The sequence below is a fragment of the Triticum urartu genome, chromosome 1 (assembly GCF_003073215.2).
Source record: "Triticum urartu cultivar G1812 chromosome 1, Tu2.1, whole genome shotgun sequence".
NCBI classification, from domain to species: domain Eukaryota; kingdom Viridiplantae; phylum Streptophyta; class Magnoliopsida; order Poales; family Poaceae; genus Triticum; species Triticum urartu.
Genome location: NC_053022.1, coordinates 119,795,001 through 119,818,126, shown reverse-complemented (window position 1 = coordinate 119,818,126; position 23,126 = coordinate 119,795,001). Strand labels below are relative to the sequence as shown.

Below are 23,126 nucleotides of genomic sequence, written 5' to 3'. Positions count from 1 at the left end.
TCCGGCCATTGACTCCTATCCAACAGCTCACCCATGAAGATGCCCCTGTGAGCTGCTATTGCCCCTCGATTCTTCATCGGACGGTTGCCCGCGGCTCCCGCGTCATTGTTTGTAACTGGGTTGTCCCCTCCCCCCCCCCCCCCCCCGCCCTTCACAAGTTATAAACCCTAGAACTCGATCGTCAAATTATCTTTGAAAGTCTAAATAGAAGTGCTTAATTCAGTCTTCAATAGTCTGGATCCTGGCACTTACAAGATTCGCCAACGTATTCTATGGCCGAAGGGCGGCCAGTCAAAGCCTGGATGCTCCTCCCTTTCCTCTCGACAGTTCCTATAGGGAGGCAACGCAAGATCGGCTTGGAGTCCATCCATCCTTTCTCCAACGAGAGACGGTGCAATGATGCAACCGGCGTGAATCTGAGCAGGAGTTGCTTTTTGGACCTGATTGCAATCTTATATCTAGAGTTAGGGTCCTCCTTGCAAGTTTCAAGAACCAGTCCATAAATTTCTATTTTCTTGAGTCCTGTAGTGAGCTTTGTAGCTTCACCGCTATGAATTAATGGAGAGCTCTATGAGCCCTTCGAGACTTTTCAAGAAAAAATGGTGTGCTGTTGGTGCTTTTTGTAGTAACGAAATTGACAATTTTTTGTTGGCCAAGTCTGATCTTATCCGGCATTTCAGATGCCGGCGCTTGCTCTAACATGATTCGATAGCAAAAGGTATGCAATCTAAGAGCAAATACAGCAGTTATATAACAGTTTGGGGTTGTTCCAACCAGATCTCTTGTAAATAAATAATGAAAATTTCAATAGCAGTTGAATTAATCTTTTCAAAGGGTGGGGAATAGCCACACCGTTGCTACTGGGGCGCGGGGGGGCTGGGCAGGATTTTTACAAGTAGAATGTGAAAAACATAAGCTTATGTACATGTACAATAATGCCCACGACTAGTTAGCTGCTAGATTTTCCAAGAAAGATTGTTGCAGTGTAAGAAATTATGTGGTTTCATGTTGTACATATTATTGCTTCTCTGAATCCGTTGGTCCAAAGTGGAATAAGAAAGAATATGTGGCTCTATTCTGTCTTCCCAATCCTGTTCATCACATCATGGTAGTACAGGAGAACGCACATAGGCTGGCCGTAGATGCAGAAAAAGAACCAAAATATCATGTTGCCGGCCTGTTGAAGGTGACTATAAATTAGAACTAGTTTACATGAAAGTAGAACCCTTTAGTAGGAAACAAGGAAAGGATGGCTAACCATTGTATCCCTGAATTTGTTTTTGAGGCATGATGTCAATGTGATAAGGGGGATCTGGTAACAAGGGAGAAAAGGAGATGATGTAAGCAAAGTTCGCTGTCTTAGATGATACACCAGGACGGACCTACTTACTATCAAGTACAACCTCTGTTCCTAAATATAAGTCGTTTTGGCAGTTTAAATTGAACTGCCAAAACATCTTATATTTATAAACAGAGGTAGTATCTTACAACATACTACTAGAGTAGAAGACAAGAGACAACATATAGGATGACTCTCAAAAGTGACCACAATTTAAGTTAGAAATTAACAACATATCTTGCACAATATTCTATGATGCAGCAATAAGTTTTGGCATACCTGCAGCATGATCCCTAAGAATGCCCAGAACTTGAGAATTCGGCAGGGGACAGCAACAACAAGCTGGTGTACAATAATCAAAAGGTATCATGATTTACCCACAACAGGACGAGATGCTACTTTTATTGAACATCAAACAGAGAACAAAGTAAGCCACCCAAGTGACCCAACAAGTGCCAAAAGTGGTTAAAGAGTGCTAGATAATTAGTGTGGTTATGTGAGGGAAGGCAAAGGAGCAAGTTTACCTCATGGAGCACGGCAGATACAAAAAATGATACAAAAACAGCAACTTCCTGCAAGAAAAACAGCACAAATGACCAAACATAAACTATGTACAACGCATGCCCAGCATAGCAGTTTAACATCTTGCAATTTACCTTCGATATACCACTTCGCATGCAAGGAAAATATATATGACGAACAATCCATTTATGCACGGGCTGTGAACATAGACATCATCCATATTAAAACCATGAAAGTGGAAAATGAACAAAGAAATTAACAGACCAACAGCAAGCAATATAGCAGAAAAAAAATATCAAATTCATTCTTATAAAAAAAAACTCCATTTTGAGCTTGACATTTCTTTGACCTTTGAATAGGAAAAAGATTATAACTCCATCGGAAAGATGCAAGCTTATGTACAGATATTGTTTTTTATTACAAGCAGCTTGCAAAAAGTAGCATGGTTGAGAAAAGACTAGCATACCATGTTCCATTTTCGCCAATACTAACACCACCCGAGTACAGAAGCACATGCAGCAGAAGCAAATATCATACACAAAATTAGGTGTGTTTAAGTGAGAAGAAAATCAGTACTAACTTCAAGAACTTTTGTATTTCACCTCATCAATTGTTTTTGCATTCCACCAGTCTTTGTAGAATTCACGGTCACCAAAACGAAGAATCTCAGCAAGTATATTTAACCTGTGTAACAATATGAGTTCAAACTGTAAATCTGCATTATTCCGAGAGTGTTTAAGAGAATTTCTATGTGACGGATAATCCAGAGAACAAATTCAAAAACAAATAGACTTTCATCCCGTGATGTACTGAAATTAACTATTCTCTTGATTGATGAATAGGCATTTACCAGAGATGGAAAAAGCAATAGAACATGCAAAGCCATAAGTAAACATTTGGTAATGAGAGCCTCAGAACAGTCTCTATAGCATTCAGAAGTCCGCCTTTCAATGGATGTTGAGAGTTCACGACGATTGGATTTATGTACTGCAATTTCAAAAAAGTCAATAGATGATTAAGAACCATGTTCAGTATTTTGTAAGACATAGAAAGATGAAATGGCTTACCTGCTCAATAATGAAACCTTGAATACCTGTAAATATCAAGTACAGAATAATTTGACGAATCAGCCACCCTTTTCTAACATTTTCAGTTCGAGGATAACTTGGCTGCATAATTAATACCAATAATTAGTTCATTTGAACAGCAAATAACCTCCTACAATCCCTTTCGCAGCTAGATGGAAATGAAAATTGTAATTTAAACAATAAATGACGCTGATAAGATAAATGCTCCAACAATAAGAGCATGCGGTATTGTCAACTGGCAGTCACTACTGACCAACGAAACTGCATACAGACTCAAGTACAATTAACTCGAGACCTCTAGGTTAGCGTTGTACTACCTCCGATCCATAATAAGGGTCGCAGTTTTGAACTAACCCTGGTTCAAAACTGCAACGCTTATTTTGGATCGGACTCGGAGGGAGTATATGACGGTTCCCCCAAGACATTGAGTTGTAGGTGAGTATTATATAAATATATGTAAATACACGAAATGGAATCAAAGCTAGCCGAAAAGAGGCTCAGAGGACTGCAATCTATCTTCTGAGTGCCTTGCTAACAAGCGCGTAAACTTCAGATTTGCATCATAATCTTTGTAGGGAAACATTTTCTACCTTGTTGAAATAAGTCGGAGAAATGACATAATTTTGTTAAAATCAAAGAAACAAAATGATATATTAGGCCGTAAAAGTATAAGATACATGTGCCGTGGTTCCTCTGCCAAATATGATGGAAATATGGCTGTGGAATCATTAAATCATCCAATCAGAATAACTACCTTCTAGAAGTCAGGATTAGCACGATGCGTTTACAACTGCCTCTCTATGCAGGATGATCAGAAACATACCTGATAGCACAGTGTTGGAGCCATCATGAAGTATACTAGGCTCCCTAAAGTTGGAGCTTGTAAACTATCCATGTCATCTGTGCTGGGTGCATTATCAACCTAATAGATGGAATGTTATTGTGGAGCAAAACAAAGCTTAATAAGATAGCAATAGTATCAAAACAAAAAGCTGCACAGAAGAGCAAACAATAAGACCGAGGAACAGAAGCAGCGTTTCATGGAAATTTTAGGAACTGAACAGTTCATCCATTAAAATAGCAATTTATTTAAGAAATTGGGTAGAACGTATCACCTAAGAATTTTCAAGCTGTAGTACCAGCATTAGAGAAGCGGGCCATGTGATTTGTTCTGAGACAGCTAACTTTTTCCCCTCTATATCCCCAACACACACCACCACCATCCCAGTCCAGACTCTGCCCTTGGTTTGGGCATTTATAAGTACTACTAAAATAACAAATCATCCAAGAGAAATAAGTGGGCTAGTAAAGAGGGGTAATCCTATAAAAAAAATTAACCTTGGTAATCCAATACTTTCGACATGCATCTCTGTTGAAGTGCAAATACAAGAATCCCAAGGGAGTAAGTACCATAAGGTATATGTTTATGATCGTGCTGGAAAACATTTCAGATATATTCATAAGAAAGTGAAACAAGGGGAAGTGTCAGGACCTGCTATTTGTTGGCTGTGGCCCAATCCACCCCAATCAAACTGAGTATGAAAGCCCACAAAACAAAAGGAATGAAAATTATGGAAACATACCTTCTTACCACTAATGGTTAATTGCCTTATGTCATGGTTTGTATGGGCAAAAGATACGAGCTTCAGCCAAACAATGCATGCAATAAACATCAACAAAAAACCAGACACAACCGCAGAATCACACCTGAACCAAGTGGCAGCATGTGGTATCAGGGAAATGCAGAGCAATGATATCCTATCATTGCAAAAGCTTTAACTTTGGGAGTTAAGAATGAAATGCAATTCTATGTTGAAGCTAGAAACAGCATTCAGATGTGATATATGGTATATGTGTGCATGCACTTTGTTATGCCTCTATGTGACATTCTTGGCATGTAACTGAAGCTCTCTTATTTCACATAAATTCGAAAAGATGAATGTTCTTACATAAGAATGACAAGCACAGGATATACAATTTCAGCTGTTGTAAGAATGATATGAAGACAGGTAGCAACCTGCAAAGAATGAGTAAAACATAGGTGTTAGTTCGTGCAAGAGTACAAAAATATGAAGAAATGATAGATATAACAAGAGAACCCAAGATCTACACAAAACATGGGCAACTCAAGATGTTCATTAGAATGCGGTATATCAGTAAAGTAAGATGCACGATATATAGTTAAGAGAGTCCCGGCTTACAGCATCAGTAATAACATTACGGAACGCCAACTGCTCAACTGAAAATGCACCAAGGGGGAAGGCTGGTAGACTAAGGCTGGACCAGGAAAATCGTAAACACGATCAGTTCATTGAAGGCATTAAGCAAACACAACGGCATACACTATAGCAGAACTGAATATTACCAGCACATTAGAAGTGGCCAGTCCCGCAATGATGTAGAGTTGAACCAAAAGCCAGCTCGTATTAATAAGCCATACTGCAAACAGCATCAGGAGTAAAAGACTGATAAACAAATACGGTACGTCTATGACGAAGTGAGGGGATGGTTTATATTTACTAGATGAGAAAAGGCAGATAAAAACCTTCATTAAGTTCTCAATAATCAGCCTGCCGTTCACTGCAACGAGAACAACAATGCACAGATTGAAAAGGCCTGCATGACTCTGTTACAAATGACAAGAAAAAGTATCAGAGAACAATGACTCTGGCAGCTGGAAGATATGCCATCCATAAAACAGCTCTGACGGAAAAGCACAAGCAATAGAAAAAAAAAGGCCAAGGACAAATCATTAGCAAAAAGGATAGCTATGTCCGTTGCATTTCAGCGTGCGACCTGAGTTACCTAATAAAGCACTAACGTATCGTGCTTATCAACTATGGTCACATATCACACTGAAAAAGAAAGCACGTGAGTTAAACCCACAACTACCAGTGACCATCTATCTGACCACATAAATCACGTGATTCCGCGACCAACCTTCCAATCATAGTGCACCCCCGCAAAAAAATAAAATCATACTACTGCACTGTACTAGATTTGTGCTTCTCGCACGCATCAAAAACATATCTTCTTTCAGATTTCGACCCAAAAGAGCAGCAACTTTTTATGACAAGGAAACGCCTGAATTATCGTTACATAACAGTCATAATGAAATTCAGACCCAAATAAACAATTGAGCAACCGACAGAGCTAAGCATTTAAACGAAGTTTCGTTAGGTCTGTTAACGAAATGGGGGCCAGAGCGGGAGGAGCCCACCTGCTTGAAGATGGCGTCGGAGCTCAGGGGACTCTCCTTCGCCTTCCGGTGGACTGGGGCAGCCGCGCGGAAGCTGAACGCGGTGAAGTCCCCGGGGCCGCCGGCGGACGAGGTGTCCCCGCTTGAGTCGCGGCGGCTGTGCGACGAGGAGGACTCGGGGGGGCCGGACTCGTCCCCAGAGTCCGCCGCGAAGCTGGCACGCGCGGCCACCGCGGCACCGGAGCTCAGCCGGCGGCGAAGCGCGGCCACGAAGCCCTCGGGGGTGAAGCCGCCTCCACGCGGGCGCGGCGGGCGTCGCTGGACTGGCGGCGGGGCCTTGATCTCGGCGCCGTTCGAGTCCTCCATTCAAGGGGCTAGGTTTCTCTCTCTGACCCTCTCTCTCTCTATGGCCTCTCGATTTGGAGGAGGAGAGGAGACGTCGAGACGAGAGGAGAAGGCCTTCCCCGGTGGTGACGTACAGCAAGGCCGGCTTTCCGTCGATCGGTGGTATCACACCTCGGATCGGGAGGAGGCTGGCGTGGGACCCACGTGTCTGTTGGGTTTCTTATTTTCAGGGAACGTAGCAGTATTTTTTTTTCCAGGGAATGTGTCTGTTGTTGGGAGTCCGAGTGCCATGTGCGGCGGGAAAAGATTTCGGTCCGCTGAGAGCGAATCCAACGCACCGATCCGAATCCTCCACCCGGTACGATCTCCGTACGCGGACCAAAATCAAGACCCAACGCGGAGTGGCTAAATTTCGTGTTTTGACTTTTTTTTAAAATCTATTCGAGATTTGATCCTAGTTTAATTTTTTTTTAAGATCTGACTCTTTTACTACCGTCAGGGACCATGGCGGTAGGGTATAACAGCCTATTACCAAGGGCTCTGGCGGTAGGGTTGCATGCCCTACCGCCAAAAATCTCCTAAGTATTGAACACAGCGTGTGCTCGTGCCTACCGCCAAGCACCTTGGTGGTAGGGTTGTGCAGGCTACCGCCAGCCAGGTTGGCAGTAGCGATGTTTCCTACCGCCAAAGTCCCTGGCGGTATGTTGTTAGACCCTATCATCATGGACTCTGGCGATAGCAAAAGGGTCAGATCTCGAAAAAAAATTAAACTAGGGTCAAATCTTGAATAGGTTTCAAAAAAGGGTCAAAACATGAGAATTTACCATGCGGAGTTCGTTTTCTATTCGCTCAAAGTCATTTCGGTCACAATTTTAGGACTGATTTCAGTCCGAAGCATGTATAAAACGAACGTTTTCTGTGTCCTCTTCATCCGACTGCGTCCGCTGCACATCGAAGCTGGTCCATCTGTCATCCAAACAAAAGAACCAACTCACCCATCCGACCCCTTTCTCTCTCCTCCTCTCCTCTCTTTCTAGCCCACCTACGTCGGCACAAAGCATGCCGCGGTGCCGACGCAGCTGGGCATACCGCCGGTGCAGCAGTTTCCCATCCGCCACGAGCGCCTTGCCGGCCTCCACTGTCGCCACTGCTTCACCAGTGGCCGAGCTACCCGCCGCATGTGCGTGCTAGTACTGCCGCCGCACGAGCGTGCAAGCTAGCTAGCCGCCGCTGGCCAAGCGCGTGTGCTGGTGTTTTGCTGGCCACCACGTGCGCGTGCTAGCTAGTGGCTGCTGCTTGAGCATGCGTGTGGTATGGCTGCCCGTCGCGCGCACGTGCTAGCTAGCTAGCAGACCAGGTCAATACTGGTGCCAAATATGAGGCCCGCATAAGGCCCATAATTTGGGTGAGGGGGATTTTATATAGGCATAGTTTTTCCGGGGTTCCTATATGGCGCGTAAGTCGTAACACGTACCCCCCCCCCCCCCCCTTTCCTTCCGTTATCGGGCCGGTCCAGTTCGCTTCCCTTTCTATGGTTCTGCCGGTTTTGGGAAGGTTCTAGAACCTTCCCAGAACCGGTTTGTTTTTTTTATGTTTTTTATACTGGTTTTTTCCGTTTTCTGTTCTATTCAATTTTTCTTTATTTTTTTCTTTTTATTTTTTGTTTTTTCTTTCCTTTTTTTGTTCTCTTCTTCTTCACTTTTTGACTATTTTTGGCATTTTTTTATTTCGAATTCGTTAACAAATTTTTTTGTTCATCGAATTCAAAATATGTTCAACCATGCAAATAAATGTTCAACAGTCCAAAAAAATGTCCATATAATTCAACTTTTTGTTCATCAGACTTAAAAAATGTTCATAAAAATTCAAAAGTTGTTCACCAAACTAAAAAAATGTTCATCGGTTTCTTTTTTTTTATTGAATTTTTTGTTCATCAGATTCAAGAAATGTTCATCACATTCAAAATTTGTTCACTGAGTTAAAAATTTGTTCATCATTTTTTCAAAATAATGTTCATCAAATGCAAATTTTGTTCATAATTTTTTCCAAAAAATTTCTCTAACACAAATTTAGTTCTTCAAATTAAAAAAATGTTCACAAAATGCCAAATTTGTTCAACGATGTTCAAAATATGTTCATCAAATTCAAAAAAAAGTTCAATCCTTTGGAATCATGAACACTTTTTACAAATACGTGAACATTCTTTCAAATTCACGAACATTTTTTAACCATGAACATTATCTTAAATTCTAGACAATTTTTTGTAATCATTAACATTTTTTGCAAATTTGTGAACATTTCGCGAATGCATGAACCTTTTGAGATCATGGACATTTTCTAAAATTCGTGAACATTTTTTAAATTTGTGAACATTTTTTTGCAAATTCATGAACATTTCGCGAATGCATGATTTTTTTAAAATCATGAACATTTTTTTAATTCGTAAACATTTTTAAAATTTCATGACCATTTTTTGAATTTCCGAGCATATTTCTGAAATAATGATTTTTTTCGAAATCATGATTGTTTTTTTTTAAATTAGCAACTTTTACCGAAATCTAAAAGCAATTTGATATCCCGAATTGTTGAAAAATAAATAAAAATGCAAAGAAAAAGACAAAAAACAGGCGGCGTGCCGGCCGCACATGGGCCCCCTGTGTTCTCAGCGCGTGGTGTGCATATAGGACCTCTCAGTTTTTCCTAACAAAAAAGTGCATAGGAATTGCCCGAAATCACTAATTAAGGAGTAGTCGTTGTAAAGATCACTCCAATTTCCTTAGTTGCGACAAGTGGCGCATATGCAGCGCGCCACTTGTCGCAACCTGGGAGTTTTCTCTTTTTTCGTAGATCCGTTTATTCAAAACGTTTTATCTCTCAAATCGTGCGTCCAAATTTCGAATCGCTTTCATCATTGGATTCCTTGTGTCGAGATCTTCAAAACTAGATCCCATGTTGATAGGTTTTGACGACTTTTTTTTCACAAAAAACGGACGAAAAAACCAAACCGGGAGCACGGGTTTTTTCCCTTTCCGAAAGAGGCACGCCCGTGCCTCTCACGAAATCACAACCGTGCCTCTCACGGAAGCAAAACCATGACTCTCGCGGAAGAAAAAAAAAAGAGAAAACGTGTTTTTTTCGTTTCCGAGGAGGCACGACCGTGACTCTCGTGAAAGCACAATCGTGACTCTTGCGGAAGCAAAACCGTGACTCTCGCGAAAGGAAAAAATAGAAAACACGTTTTTTTCCCTTTCCGAGAGGCACAGCCATGACTCTCGCGAAAGCACAACCATGCTTCTCGGGAAAGCAAAACCATGACTCTCGCGAAAGCACACCCATGCCTCTCGCGGAAGCAAAACCGTGACTCTTGCGAAAGGAGAAAAGACAGAAAACACGTTTTTTTTCGTTTTCGAGAGGCACGGCCGTGATTTTCAGAAAAGCAAAACCATGCCTCCGGTAGAAGCAAAACCGTGACTCCCATGAAGAAAACGCGTTTTTTCACGTAAAATATTTTTTTCCAAAAAAGAATTTGATTGAAAAGCTAATGAAGATCGATGAAAAACCAAAACGTTGAAGAAACCTGAAAAAACTGTTTAAAAAGCTGAAAACGCATGCGAAAAAGTAAAAAAAATCCAAAAAAACGTCCAAAGACGCGATACGTGACAAATGGCTGAGAGCGCGTCAAAGCGCGCCAATCATTGCGAGGCTCCCGAAGGAGCGCTCGTTAACTAATTGCTCTCGAAGTTGCCTCAACCATAGGGGGTTGAGCTGGGCCTGAGTCGGGGCCATTGAGCGACGGTGCTTGTCAGCTCATCGCTCAACTCGATCGATCTTTTTCTTCTCAAAAAACTCGATCGGTCTTTTATCAAAAAAAAGGAAACTGCTTGATCTAACGATGGAAACAGGATCGTATCGGGAAACCGCCACAGGCCAACAGCAGCCTCGTCACCCGTCGGCGCCCCTACAGGACCACCTCATCGGTCGTTGCCTTCGCCTCATCAGAGCGATAGGATTCACACCGCTGTCATTGCCTTTCTAGCTTCCTTTTCTAATTTTCAGACTTTGTCACCTCGTCAGATCAATTCGTGACCGACTAACCAACTCCAGCCTCCAGCAGTTTCAGGTGCTTAGCGAATCCTCCTTTTAGATTAACTTCGGTTCCTACTCCTAAATCCTAAATCCTAATTTCTTAATTAATTTTTGGTAGGGATTGTTACTTTGTTAGAGATCGGTTTTTACCTCCTTAGTTAAAGATCGTAGTGTAGTAATTCAACCGGACATGACCCAAAACTAGCTAAATTAGACTGTTCGTCTAATTGCAAAACATTGACACGTGATTTTTAATTGATATATGGTACTATATAACTTCAATTTTATTTTATTCATCTTTTTTATCTTGTATTTTAATAATACAATTTTGAGTCATCATGAAGAAACATCAATCTGGTTCTTACAAATGCAAGATATATACATTATAATTAATCGTTAGTTTATTGTTTTTAGTGAGATATATAGAGCCCTTTTTTGTTTCTCACAGGGCTCCGGATTTTGCCGGCCCGGCCCTGCTATCTAGCGAGCCATCGCTGGCCGTGCGTGCGTGCTGGTGCTGCTGAGCTAGCTAGTCGCCGCTGCCTGGCCGATGTGCGTGCTGGTGCGAGCGGGACACAGGGAGCACAAGTGTGGGCGGACGCGAGCGCACAACGCGGGGAGCACGCACACAGGCACGGGCACGGGCGGGCGCGAGCGCGCAACACGGGGAGCACGGGCACGGGCGGGCGCAAGCGCGCAACACGGGGAGCACGAGCACGGGCACGGGCGGGCGCGAGCGCGCAACGCGGGGCATAGGCGGGCACGGGCATGCGACCCCACGGCTTCATCGCCAGCACGGCCTCGTTCGCGAGCAGTTCGGCCTCGGAGTTGCCAGGCGTTGGCCTGGTCTGCGGGCAGCAGTGCGCCGTAGGAGCTCGGGGCGGCAGCATCGTAGCTACGGGCAATTCACCCACCAGGTGTTCGATGGAATGCCGGGACGGACATATCACCAAATGCGTCTGCCCCCGTTGGGCACACTGGCAGACCCAAATAAAAAAGTGGACACGGACGAGCGGATGACCGACCCAAACAGACAAAAAAGCGCGTCCGTTTGGGTCGCCCAATTGGGGTTGCTCTGAGGGCACATACAACATAGGTGTAGCGCAACTCCAACGCGCCGACCCTGAAAAAATATGCCCTAGAGGCAATAATAAAGTTGTTATTTTATATTTTTTTATTCATGATAAAGGTTTATTATTCATACTAGAATTGTATTGATCAGAAACTTAAATACATGTGTGAATACATAAACAAATACCGTGTCCCTAGTGAGCCTCTACTAGACTAGCTCATTGATCAAAGATGTTTAAGGTTTCCTAACCATAGACATGTGTTGTCATTTGATAACGGGATCACATCATTAGGAGAATGATGTGATGGATAAGACCCATCCGTTAGCTTAGCATATTGATCGCTCAGTTTATTGCTATTGCTTTCTTAATGTCAAATACATATTCCTTCGACTATGAGATTATGCAACTCCCGGATACCGAAGAAATACCTTGTGTGCTATCAAACATCACAACGTAACTGGGTGATCGTAAAGATGCTCTATAGGTATCTCCGAAGGTGTTTGTTGAGTTGGCATAAATCGAGATTAGGATTTGTCACTCCGAGTATCGGAGAGGTATCTTTGGGCCCTCTCGGTAATGCACATCATAAGAAGCCTTACAAGCAAAGTGACTAATGAGTTAGTTGCAAGATGATGTATTACGGAATGAGTAAAGAGACTTGTCGGTAACGAGATTGAACTAGGTATCAAGATACCGACGAACGAATCTCGGGCAAGTAACATACCGTTGGACAAAGGGAATTACGTATATTATCATAAGGTTTGACCTATAAAGATCTTTGTAGAATATGTAGGAGCCAATATGGGCATCCAGGTTCCGCTATTGATTATTGACTAGAGAGGTGTCTCAGTCATGTCTACATAGTTCTCGAACCGTAGCTAGGGTCCGCATGCTTAACATTCGTTGAAGATATAGTGTTATATGAGTTATATGATTTGGTGATAGAATGTTGTTCGGAGTCCCGGATGAGATCACGAACATGACAAAGAGCTCCGTAATGGTCCGGAGATAAAGATTGATATATAGGACGATGATATTCGGACACCGAAAGAGTTTCGGAGTGCATCGGGTAGTTATCGGATCAACAGAAGGGGTTCCGGACACCCCCGGGAAGTATATGGGCCATTTGGGCCAAAAGAGGGGAGCACACCAGCCCACAAGGGGCTGGCGCGTCCCTCCTATGGCAGCTGGCTTAGGGGAGGAAAGGAAAGTGGGGATTCGGCCTCCCCCTTCCTTTCTCTCCCCCTCCTTTCCTTTCTTCCTAGAAGCAAATATGGAAGGGGGCGGCCAAGGGCAGGAGCGCAAGTAGGATTCGATCCTACTTGGACCGCCTCTTGGCCTCTCCCCCTCCCCCACCAATATATATGTGGGAGGGGCGCCCCACATAACCACGACAATTGCTTAGCCGTGTGCGGCGTATCCCTCCACAGTTTAGTCCCTCGGTCATATTTTCGTAGTGCTTAGGCGAAGCCCTGCGGAGATAGCTTCACCATCACCGTCAACACGCCGTCATGCTGCCGGAACTCATCCACTACTTCGCCGTCTTGCTGGATCAAGAAGTTGAGGACGTCACCAAGCTGAACGTGTGCTGAACGAGGAGGTGTCGTATGTGAGGTACTCGATCGGTTGGATCGTGAAGAAGTTTGACTACATTGGTACGTCCACTTTGCATCATGCTTTTATATCGATATTTATTGCATCATGAGCTGTTATTGCACATTATGTCACAATACTTATGCCTTTTCTCTTTTAATCTACAAGGTTTACATAAAGAGGGAGAATGCCAACAGCTAGAATTCTGGGCTGGAAAAGGAGCAAATATTAGAGACCTATTCTGCACAACTCCAAAAGTCCTGAAACTCCACGAGAATCAGTTTTGGAATATATATATATATATATATATATATATATATATATATATATATATAAAATATTGGGCAAAGGAAGCACCAGAGGGGGGCCACCCACCGTCCACAAGGGTGGGGGCGCACCCTACCCCCCTAGGCGCGCCCCCCTGCCTCGCGGGCCACCTGGCAGGCCCCCAATGCCCATCTTCTGGTATAAGGTGTCTTTTGCCCTGGAAAAAAAACAGAAGGAAGCTTTCAGGACAAAGCGCCGCCGTCTCAAGGTGGAACCTTGGCGGAACCAATCTAGGGCTCCGGCGGAGCTGTTCTGCCAGGGAACATCCCTCCGGGAGGGGGAAATCGTCACCATCGTCATCACCATCGATCCTCTCATCGGGAGGGGGTCAATCTCCATCGACATATTCACCAGCACCATCTCCTCTCAAACCCTATTTCATCTCTTGTATCCGATCTTTGTCTCAAAACCTCAGATTGGTACCTGTGGGTTGCTAGTAGTGTTGATTACTCCTTGTAGTTGATGCTAGTTGGTTTATTCGGTGGAAGATTATATGTTCAGATCCTTTATGCATATTAATACCCCTCTGATTATGAACATGAATATGATTTTTGAGTAGTTACGTTTGTTCCTGGGGACATGGGAGAAGTCTTGCTATAAGTAGTCATGTGAATTTGGTATTCGTTTGATATTTTAATGAGATGTATGTTGTCTTTCCTCTAGTGGTGTTATGTGAATGTTGACTACATGAAACCTCACAATTGTTTGGGCCTAGGGGAAGGCATTGGAAAGTAATAAGTAGATGATGGGTTGCTAGAGTGACAGAAGCTTAAAACCTATTTTATGCGTTGCTTCGTAAGGAGCTGATTTGGATCCATATGTTTCATGCTATGGTTAGGTTTACCTTAATTCTTCTTTCGTAGTTGTGGATGCTTGCGAGGGGGGTTAATCATAAGTGGGATGCTTGTAAAATGGAGGGCAGTACCCAAGCACCGATCCACCCACATATCAAATTATCAAAGTAACGAACGTGAATCATATGAGGGTGATGAAAACTAGCTTGACGATAATTCCCATGTATCCTCGGGAGCGCTTTCCTTTATATAAGAGTTTGTCCAGGCTTGTCCTTTGCTACAAAAAGGATTAGGCCACCTTGCTGCACCTTGTTTATTTTTGTTACTTGTTACCCGTTACGAATGGCCTTATCACAAAACTATCTGTTTACTGATAATTTCAGTGCTTGCAAAGAATACATTACTGAAAACTGCTTGTCATTTCCTTCTGCTCCTCGTTGGGTTCAACACTCTTACTTATCGAAAGGACTACGATAGATCCCCTATACTTGTGGATCATCAAGACTCTTTTCTAGCGCCGTTGCCGGGGAGTGAAGCGCCTTTGGTAGGTGGAATTTGGTAAGGAAAAATCTGTATAGTGTGCTGAAATTTACTGTCACTTGTTACTATGGAAAATAATCCTTTGAGGGGCTTGTTCGGGGTATCTTCACCCCGACCAGTAGAGCAAAGGGTTGCTCCTCAATCTACTGAACCTACTGAAAATGTTTACTTTGAAATTCCCTCGGGTATGATAGAGAAACTGCTAGCTAATCCTTTTATAGGAGATGGAACATTACATCCCGATATGCACCTAATCTATGTGGATGAAGTTTGTGGATTATTTAAGCTTGCAGGTATGCCCGAGGATGTTATCAAGAAGAAGGCCTTCCCTTTATATTTGAAGGGAAGGACATTGAAATGGTTTAGGCTCTATGATGATATTGGATCAAGGAACTACAACCGATTGAAATTGGAATTTCATCAGAAGTTTTATCCTATGCATCTGGTTCATCGTGATCGTAATTATAATATTTTTTGGCCTCGCGAAGGAGAAAGTATCGCTCAAGCTTGGGGGAGGCTTAAGTCAATGTTATATTCATGCCCCAATCATGAGCTCTCAAGAGAAATTATTATTCAAAAAATTTATGCTCGGCTTTCTCTTAATAATCGCTCCATGCTCGATACTTCTTGTACTGGTTCTTTCATGATGAAGACTATTGAATTCAGATGGGATTTATTGGAAAGAATTAAATGCAACTCTGAAGATTGGGAACTCGACGAAGGTAAGGAGTCAGGTATAACACCTAAGTTTGATTGTGTTAAATCTTTTATGGATACCGATGCTTTTCGTGAATTTAGCACTAAATATGGACTTGACTATGAGATAGTAGCTTCTTTCTTGTAATCATTTGCTACTCATGTTGATCTCCCTAAGGAGAAGTGGTTTAAATATCATCCTCCCATTGAACTAAAAGTAGTTGAACCTATTAAAGTTGAAGAAAAGACTATCACTTATAATGTTGATCCTATTGTTCCTACCGCTTATATTGAGAAACCACCTTTCCCTACTAGAATAAAGGATCATGCTAAAGCTTCAACTGTGGTTCATAAGAGTAATGCTAGAACACCTACACCCCCTGAGCAAATTAAAGTTGAACCTAGTAGTGCTATGGTTAAAGACCTCTTGGTCGACAATATTGATGGGCATGTTATTTACTTCTATGATAAAGCTGCTAGAATTGCTAGACCCGATACTAAAAATAAACATAGACCTGTTGTAGGCATGCATGTTGTTTCTGTTAAAATAGGAGATCATTGCTATCATGGCTTATGTGAAATGGGTGCTAGTGTGAGTGCAATACCTCATTCCTTATACAAAGAAATTATGCATGATATTGCACCTGCTAAAATAGAAGATATTGATATTACTATTAAGCTTGCCAATAGAGATACTATTTCACCAATTAGGATTGTTAGAGATGTTGAAGTCTTGTGTGGGAAAGTTAAATATCCTACTAATTTTCTTGTTCTTGGTTCCCCATTATATTTCGTAGACCCTTCTTGAATACTGTTAATGCTAAGATAGACTGCAAAAAGGATATTGTTACTGTTGGTTTAGGGGATATGTCTCATGATTTTAATTTTGCTAAATTTCATAGACAACCCCATGATAAAAAATTGCCTAGTAAAGATGAAATTATTGGTCTTGCTTCTATTGCCGTGCCTCCTAATGATCCTTTAGAACAATATTTGCTAGACCATAAAAATGATATGTTTATGAATGAAAGAAGGGAAATGGATGAAGTATTCTTTAAACAGGGGCCTATTTTGAAACACAACTTGCCTGTTGAAATTCTAGGGGATCCTCCTCCACCCAAGGGTGACCCTATGTTGAGCTTAAACCATTACCTGATACTCTTAAATATGCTTATCTTAAAAGAAGATATAAGCTGTTATTATTGGTGCTAACCTTTCAGAGCAGGAAGAAGAGAAATTATTAAAAACTCTGAAGAAGCATCGTGCTGCTATTGGATATACTCTTGATGATCTTAAGGGCATTAGTCCCACTCTATGCCAGCACAAAATAAAATTGGAGAAAGACGCTAAACCGGTTGTTGATCACCAACGACAGTTAAATCCTAAGATGAAAGAAGTGGTAAGGAATGAAATACTAAAGCTTCTGGAGGCAGGTATAATTTATCCTATTGCTGATAGCCAGTGGGTAAGTCTTGCCCATTGTGTCCCTAAGAAGGGAGGTATTACTGTTGTTCCTAATGATAGAGATGAATTGATCCCACAAAGAATTGTTACAGGTTATAGAATGGTAATTGATTTCCGCAAATTAAATAAAGTTACTAGAAAGGATCATTACCCTTTACCCTTTATTGATCAAATGCTAGAAAGATTATCCAAACATACACATTTTTTCTTTCTAGACGGTTATTCTGGTTTTTCTCAAATACCTGTGTCAAAAGAGGATCAGGAAAAGACCACTTTTACTTTCCCTTTCGGTACCTTTGCTTATAGATGTATGCCTTTTGGTTTATATAATGCACCTGCTACCATTCAAAGATGTATGACTGCTATATTCTCTGACTTTTGTGAAAAGATTGTTGAGGTTTTCATGAATTATTTCTCCATGTATGGAACTTATTTTGATGATTGCTTAAGCAATCTTGATCGAGTTTTGCAGAGATGTGAAGAAACTATTCTTGTCTTGAATTGGGAGAATTGCCACTTTATGGTTAATGAAGGTATCGTCTTGGGGCATAAAATTTCTGAAAGAGGTATTGAAGTTGATAAAGCTAAAGTTGATGCTATTAAAAAGATGTCGTGTCCTAAGGACATTAAAGGTATAAGAAGTTTCCTTGGTCATGCCGTTTTTTATAGGAGGTTCATTAAAGAATTCTAAAAAAATTCTAGGCCTCTGACTAATCTCTTACAAAAAGATGTTCCTTTTGTCTTTTATGATGATTGTGTAGAAGCATTTGAAATACTTAAGAAAGCCTTAATTTCTGCACCTATTTGTTCAGCCACGTGATTGGAATTTACCCTTTGAAATTATGTGTGATGCTAGTGATTATGTTGTAGGTGATGTTCTAGGACAAAGAGTTGATAAGAAATTAAATGTTATCCAATATGCTAGTAAAACTCTAGACAGTGCCCAGAGAAATTATGCTACTACTGAAAAAGAAATTTTAGTAGTTGTATTTGCTTGTGATAAGTTCAGACCTTATATTGTTAATTCTAAAGTAACTGTTCACACTGATCATGCTGCTATTAAATACCTTATGGAAAAGAAAGATGCTAAACCTAGACTTATTAGATGTGTTCTCTTGCTACAAGAATTTAATTTGCATATTATTGACAGAAAGGGAGCTAAGAACCCCGTTGTAGACAACTTGTCTAGGTTAGAGAATGTTCTTGATGACCCACTACCTATAGATGATAGCTTTCCCGATGAACAATTAGCTGTCATAAATGCTTCTCATACTGCTCCATGGTATGCTGATTATGCTAATTACATTGTTGCTAAATTTATACCTCCTAGTTTCACATACTAGCAAAAGAAAAAGTTTTTCTATGATTTAAGACAGTACTTCTAGGATGACCCACACCTTTATAAAGAAGGAGTAGATGGTGTTATTAGACGTTGTGTACCTGAGCATGAACAGGAACAGGTCCTTTGCAAGTGTCACTCCGAGGCTTATGGAGGACACCACGCTGGAGATAGAACTGCACATAAGGTATTGCAATCCGGTTTTTATTAGCCTACGCTTTTCAAAGATGCCCGTAAGTTTGTCTTGTCTTGTGATGAATGTAAAAGAATTGGTAATATTAGTAGACGTCAAGAAATGCCTATGAACTATTCACTTGTTATTGAACCATTTGATGTTTGGGGCTTTGATTATATGGAACCGTTTCCTTCCTCTAATGGGTATACACATATTTTAGTTGTTGTTGATTACGTTACTAAGTGGGTAGAAGCTATTCCAACTAGTAGTGCTGATCATAACACCTCTATTAAGATGCTTAAAGAAGTTATTTTTCCGAGGTTTGGAATCCCTAGATACTTAATGACTGATGGTGGTTCACATTTTATTCATGGTGCTTTTCGTAAAATGCTTGCTAAGTATGATGTTAATCATAGAATTGCATCTCCATACCACCCACAGTCTAGTGGTCAAGTAGAACTGAGTAATAGAGAGCTTAAATTAATTTTGCAAAAGACAGTTAATAGATTTAGAAAGAATTGGTCCAAGAAACTTGATGATGCATTATGGGCCTATAGAACTGCATATAAAAATCCTATGGGTATGTCTCCGTATAAAATGGCTTATGGAAAAGCATGTCACTTACCTCTCGAACTAGAACATAAGGCATATTGGGCCATTAAAGAGCTCAATTATGATTTCAAACTTGCCGGTGAGAAGAGAATGTTTGACATTAGCTCACTTGATGAGTGGAGAACCCAGGCGTATGAGAATGCCAAACTGTTTAAAGAAAAAGTTAAAAGATGGCATGACAAGAGGATACAAAAGCGTGAGTTGAATGTAGGTGATTATGTTTTGTTATACAACTCTCATTTAAGATTTTTTGCAGGAAAACTCCTCTCTAAATGGGAAGGTCCTTACGTTATCGAGGAGGTCTATCGTTCTGGTGCCATAAAAATCAACAACTTCGAAGGCACAAATCTGAAGGTGGTGAACGGTCAAAGAATCAAACATTATATCTCAGGTAATCCTGTAAATGTTGAAACCAATGTTATTAATACCGTAAACCCGGAGGAGTACATAAGGGACACTTTCCAGAGCGTTTCAGACTCTGAAAAGGAATATGTATGTGGTACGGTAAGTAAACGACTTCAAAACAGTTCTAATAGCATTTTTTTCTCCGTTTTGGAATAAATAAGAAAATAGGAAAATAAGAAGTAGTCCGGAAAGGACACGAGGCGTCCATGAGGGTGGAGGGCGCGCCCCCTGCTTCGTGGGCACCTCATGTGCCCTCCAGACTCTGCTTTCTTGCACGATACTGCTACCTCTTGAGCACTTGCGTTGGTTTTCCCTTGAAGAGGAAAGGGTGATGCAGCAAAGTAGCGTAAGTATTTCCCTCAGTTTTTGAGAACCAAGGTATCAATCCAGTAGGAGGCCATGCACGAGTCCCTCACACCTACACAAACAAATAAATCCACGCAACCAACACGATAAGGGGTTGTCAATCCCTACACGGTCACTTACGAGAGTGAGATCTGATAGATATGATAAGATAATTTTTTTGGTATTTTTATGATAAAGATGCAAAGTAAAATAAAAGGCAAAGAAAATAACTAAGTATTGGAAGATTAATATGATGGAAGATAGACCTGGGGGCCATAGGTTTCACTAGTGGCTTCTCTCAAGAGCATAAGTATTCACGGTGGGTAAACAAATTACTGTTGAGCAATTGACAGAATTGAGCATAGTTATGAGAATATCTAGGTATGATCATGTATATAGGCATCACGTCCGAGCCAAGTAGACCAACTCCTACCTGCATCTACTACTATTACTCCACACATCGACCGCTATCCAGCATGCATCTAGAGTATTAAGTTCATAAGAACAGAGTAACGCTTTAAGCAAGATGACATGATGTAGAGGGATAAACTCATGCAATATGAAATAAACCCCATCTTGTTATCCTCGATGGCAACAATACAATACGTGCCTTGCTGGCCCTACTGTCACTGGGAAAGGACACCGCAAGATTGAACCCAAAGCTAAGCACTTCTCCCATTGCAAGAAAGATCAATCTAGTAGGCCAAACCAAACTGATAATTCGAAGAGACTTGCAAAGATAACCAATCATACATAAAAGAATTCAGAGAAGATTCAAATATTGTTCATAGATAAACTTGATCATAAACCCACAATTCATCGGTCTCAACAAACACACCGCAAAAGAAGATTACATCGAATAGATCTCCACAAGAGAGGGGGAGAACTTTGTATTGAGATCCAAAAAGAGAGAAGAAGCCATCTAGCTAATAACTATGGACCCGAAGGTCTAAGGTAAACTACTCACACTTCATCGAAGAGGCTATGGTGTTGATGTAGAAGCCCTTCGTGATCGATGCCCCCTCCTGCGGAGCTCCAGAAAAGGCCCCAAGATGGGATCTCATGGATACAGAAAGTTACAGCGGTGGAATTAGGGTTTTGGCTCTGTATCTGGTAGTTTGGGGGTACGTAGGTATATATAGGAGGAAGGAGTACGTCGATGGAGCAACAGGGGGCCCACAAGGGTGGAGGGCGCCCCCCCTACCTCATGGCCTCCTGGTTGATGTCTTGATGTAGGGTCCAAGTCCTCTAGATCATGTTCGTTCCGAAAATCACGTTCCCGAAGGTTTCATTCTGTTTGATATTCTTTTTCTGCGAAACCCTAAAATAGGCAAGAAACAGTAATTCTGGGCCGGGCCTCCGGTTAATAGGTTAGTCCCAAAAATAATATAAAAGTGTATAATAAAGCCTAGTAATGTCCAAAATAGAATATAATATAGCATGGAACAATAAAAAATTATACATACGTTGGAGACGTATCAGATACTTCTTTTGGTCGGTAAAAATTCATTATATAATCTCCCGAAGGTTTTGACCACCGTACCACGACACAATCCCCTGTTTTCGCTTTGAGCTGTTTTCTACCAGAGTTTCCAAGGCCAAGCATTATGTCGTCCTCCTCCTCCAACAACGCGGTCGGCGATAATAGGTTAGTCCCAAAAATAATATAAAAGTGTATAGAAGGGAGGATGCCGTGGGAGCCATGATGGAGGAGGATGAAGGAGATTCACTTGAGGAGCAACCTCTGGCTTGGAGAGGGGTACTTTGGCGGGCATCTCCACTATCCTGAATCCCCATCAAGCAATAGAAGCTACAAACAATCATGAAGGCCAAGAGGTTTGAGAAGGGCTTCCCCCTAGGAGGCCCTTACACAGGTTACATCGGAACAACTTTCATAATTTGGTTCATAATTACGGAGTAGAGAACACCCCTCGTACACATATACCCTCCAATTGGGACATATCCCGTCCAAGTGAAAGCAATGTAGGGAAGAGTTCTTGGGGGCCTGAAAATAAGCATCTCATGGAGGAAATTTAGAAGAATGCAAATATGCTCCAGCGTGTGCACCAAGAACTGCAAGTTCTGAAGGGTGCATTATTGAAGCTGACTACATCATCAACAACTCCATCATCACCACCTCCGAAGAAAGAGACATAAATACATGGGTATGGGAACTCCCCTTGGCAACTTCCAAGCTTGGGGGAGGTGCCCCGGTATCGTATCACCCTCACACTTCTTTCTTTACCGTTTTTCTTAGTTCAATCCTTTTGGTTATATCTTGATCTAGTAGAATAAAGTTTAGTACGATCTAGCTTTGAGTTTTTTGTGTTGATCCTTATCTATGTAATCGAGTCCGTGAGCTATATATAATGAAGAATTAGTCTTGAGTCAAGGGTTTTGTTATCTTGCTATGATCTTGAGGTAATAAAAGAAAAGAAAAAAAGAAAGAATAAAAAGAAATAAAGAGATCATATTGATCTTGTTGGGGAACGTAGTAATTTCAAAAATTTCCTACGCACACGCAAGATCATGGTGATGCATAGCAACGAGAGGGGAGAGTGTTGTCTAGGTACCCACGCAGACCGACTGCGGAAGCGATCACACAACGTAGAGGAAGTAGTCGTACGTCTTCCTGATCCGACCGATCCAAGCACCGTTACTCCGGCACCTCCGAGTTCTTAGCACACGTACAGCTCGATGACAATCCTCGGGCTCCGATCCAGCAAAGCGTCGAGGAAGAGTTCCGTCAGCACAACGGCGTGGTGACGATCTTGATGTTCCACTGTCGCAGGGCTTCGCCTAAGCACCGCTACAATATGATCGAGGTGGAATATGGTGGAAGGGGGCACCGCACACGGCTAAGGAACGATCACGAGGATCAACTTGTGTGTCTATGGGGTGCCCCCTGCCCCCGTATATAAAGGAGTGGAGGAGGGGAGGCCCGGCCAAGGCTAGGCGCGGCCAGGATGTGGAGTCCTACTAGGACTCCAAGTCCTAGTAGGAGTCCACCAAGAGGGGAGGAAGGGAGAAGGAAGTGGAGGAGTAGGAAAGGTGGCCGGCCCCCTTTTCCCTAGTCCAATTCGGACTAGGCCTTGGGGGGGGCGTGGCCTGCCCTAGGCAGCCCCTCTCTCTTTCCCGTATGGCCCAATAAGGCCCAATACTTCTCCCCCGTATTCCCGTAACT

General features: G+C 42.0%; 1 protein-coding gene across 1 annotated transcript; it reads right to left on the bottom strand.

The window, feature by feature from the left end:
* Window positions 1–764: 764 nt before the first annotated feature.
* On the bottom strand, window positions 765–6,652 carry LOC125551211 (diacylglycerol O-acyltransferase 1-1-like). Its single transcript, XM_048714370.1, has 16 exons — window positions 6,170–6,652; window positions 5,495–5,575; window positions 5,315–5,388; window positions 5,151–5,226; window positions 4,899–4,966; window positions 4,533–4,656; window positions 3,773–3,871; window positions 2,929–3,030; window positions 2,712–2,848; window positions 2,464–2,545; window positions 2,328–2,348; window positions 1,996–2,058; window positions 1,864–1,911; window positions 1,619–1,681; window positions 1,259–1,312; window positions 765–1,177 (listed from the first exon to the last, which is right to left on the bottom strand). Exons 1-16 carry the CDS (start codon window positions 6,512–6,514, stop codon window positions 1,073–1,075), a joined length of 1,542 nt encoding a protein of 513 aa, XP_048570327.1. The 5' UTR covers window positions 6,515–6,652; the 3' UTR covers window positions 765–1,072.
* Window positions 6,653–23,126: the final 16,474 nt, after the last annotated feature.

Coding starts and splice junctions, on each gene's coding strand:
- LOC125551211 (XM_048714370.1), bottom strand. CDS start 6,514: ATGGAGGACTCGAACGGCGCCGAGATCAAGGCCCCGCCGCCAGTCCAG. Junction 2,849..2,928: donor AAGGTTTCATTATTGAGCAG/GTAAGCCATTTC, acceptor TTGAAATTGCAG/TACATAAATCCAATCGTCGT. Junction 1,682..1,863: donor TATCTGCCGTGCTCCATGAG/GTAAACTTGCTC, acceptor ATTGTACACCAG/CTTGTTGTTGCTGTCCCCTG.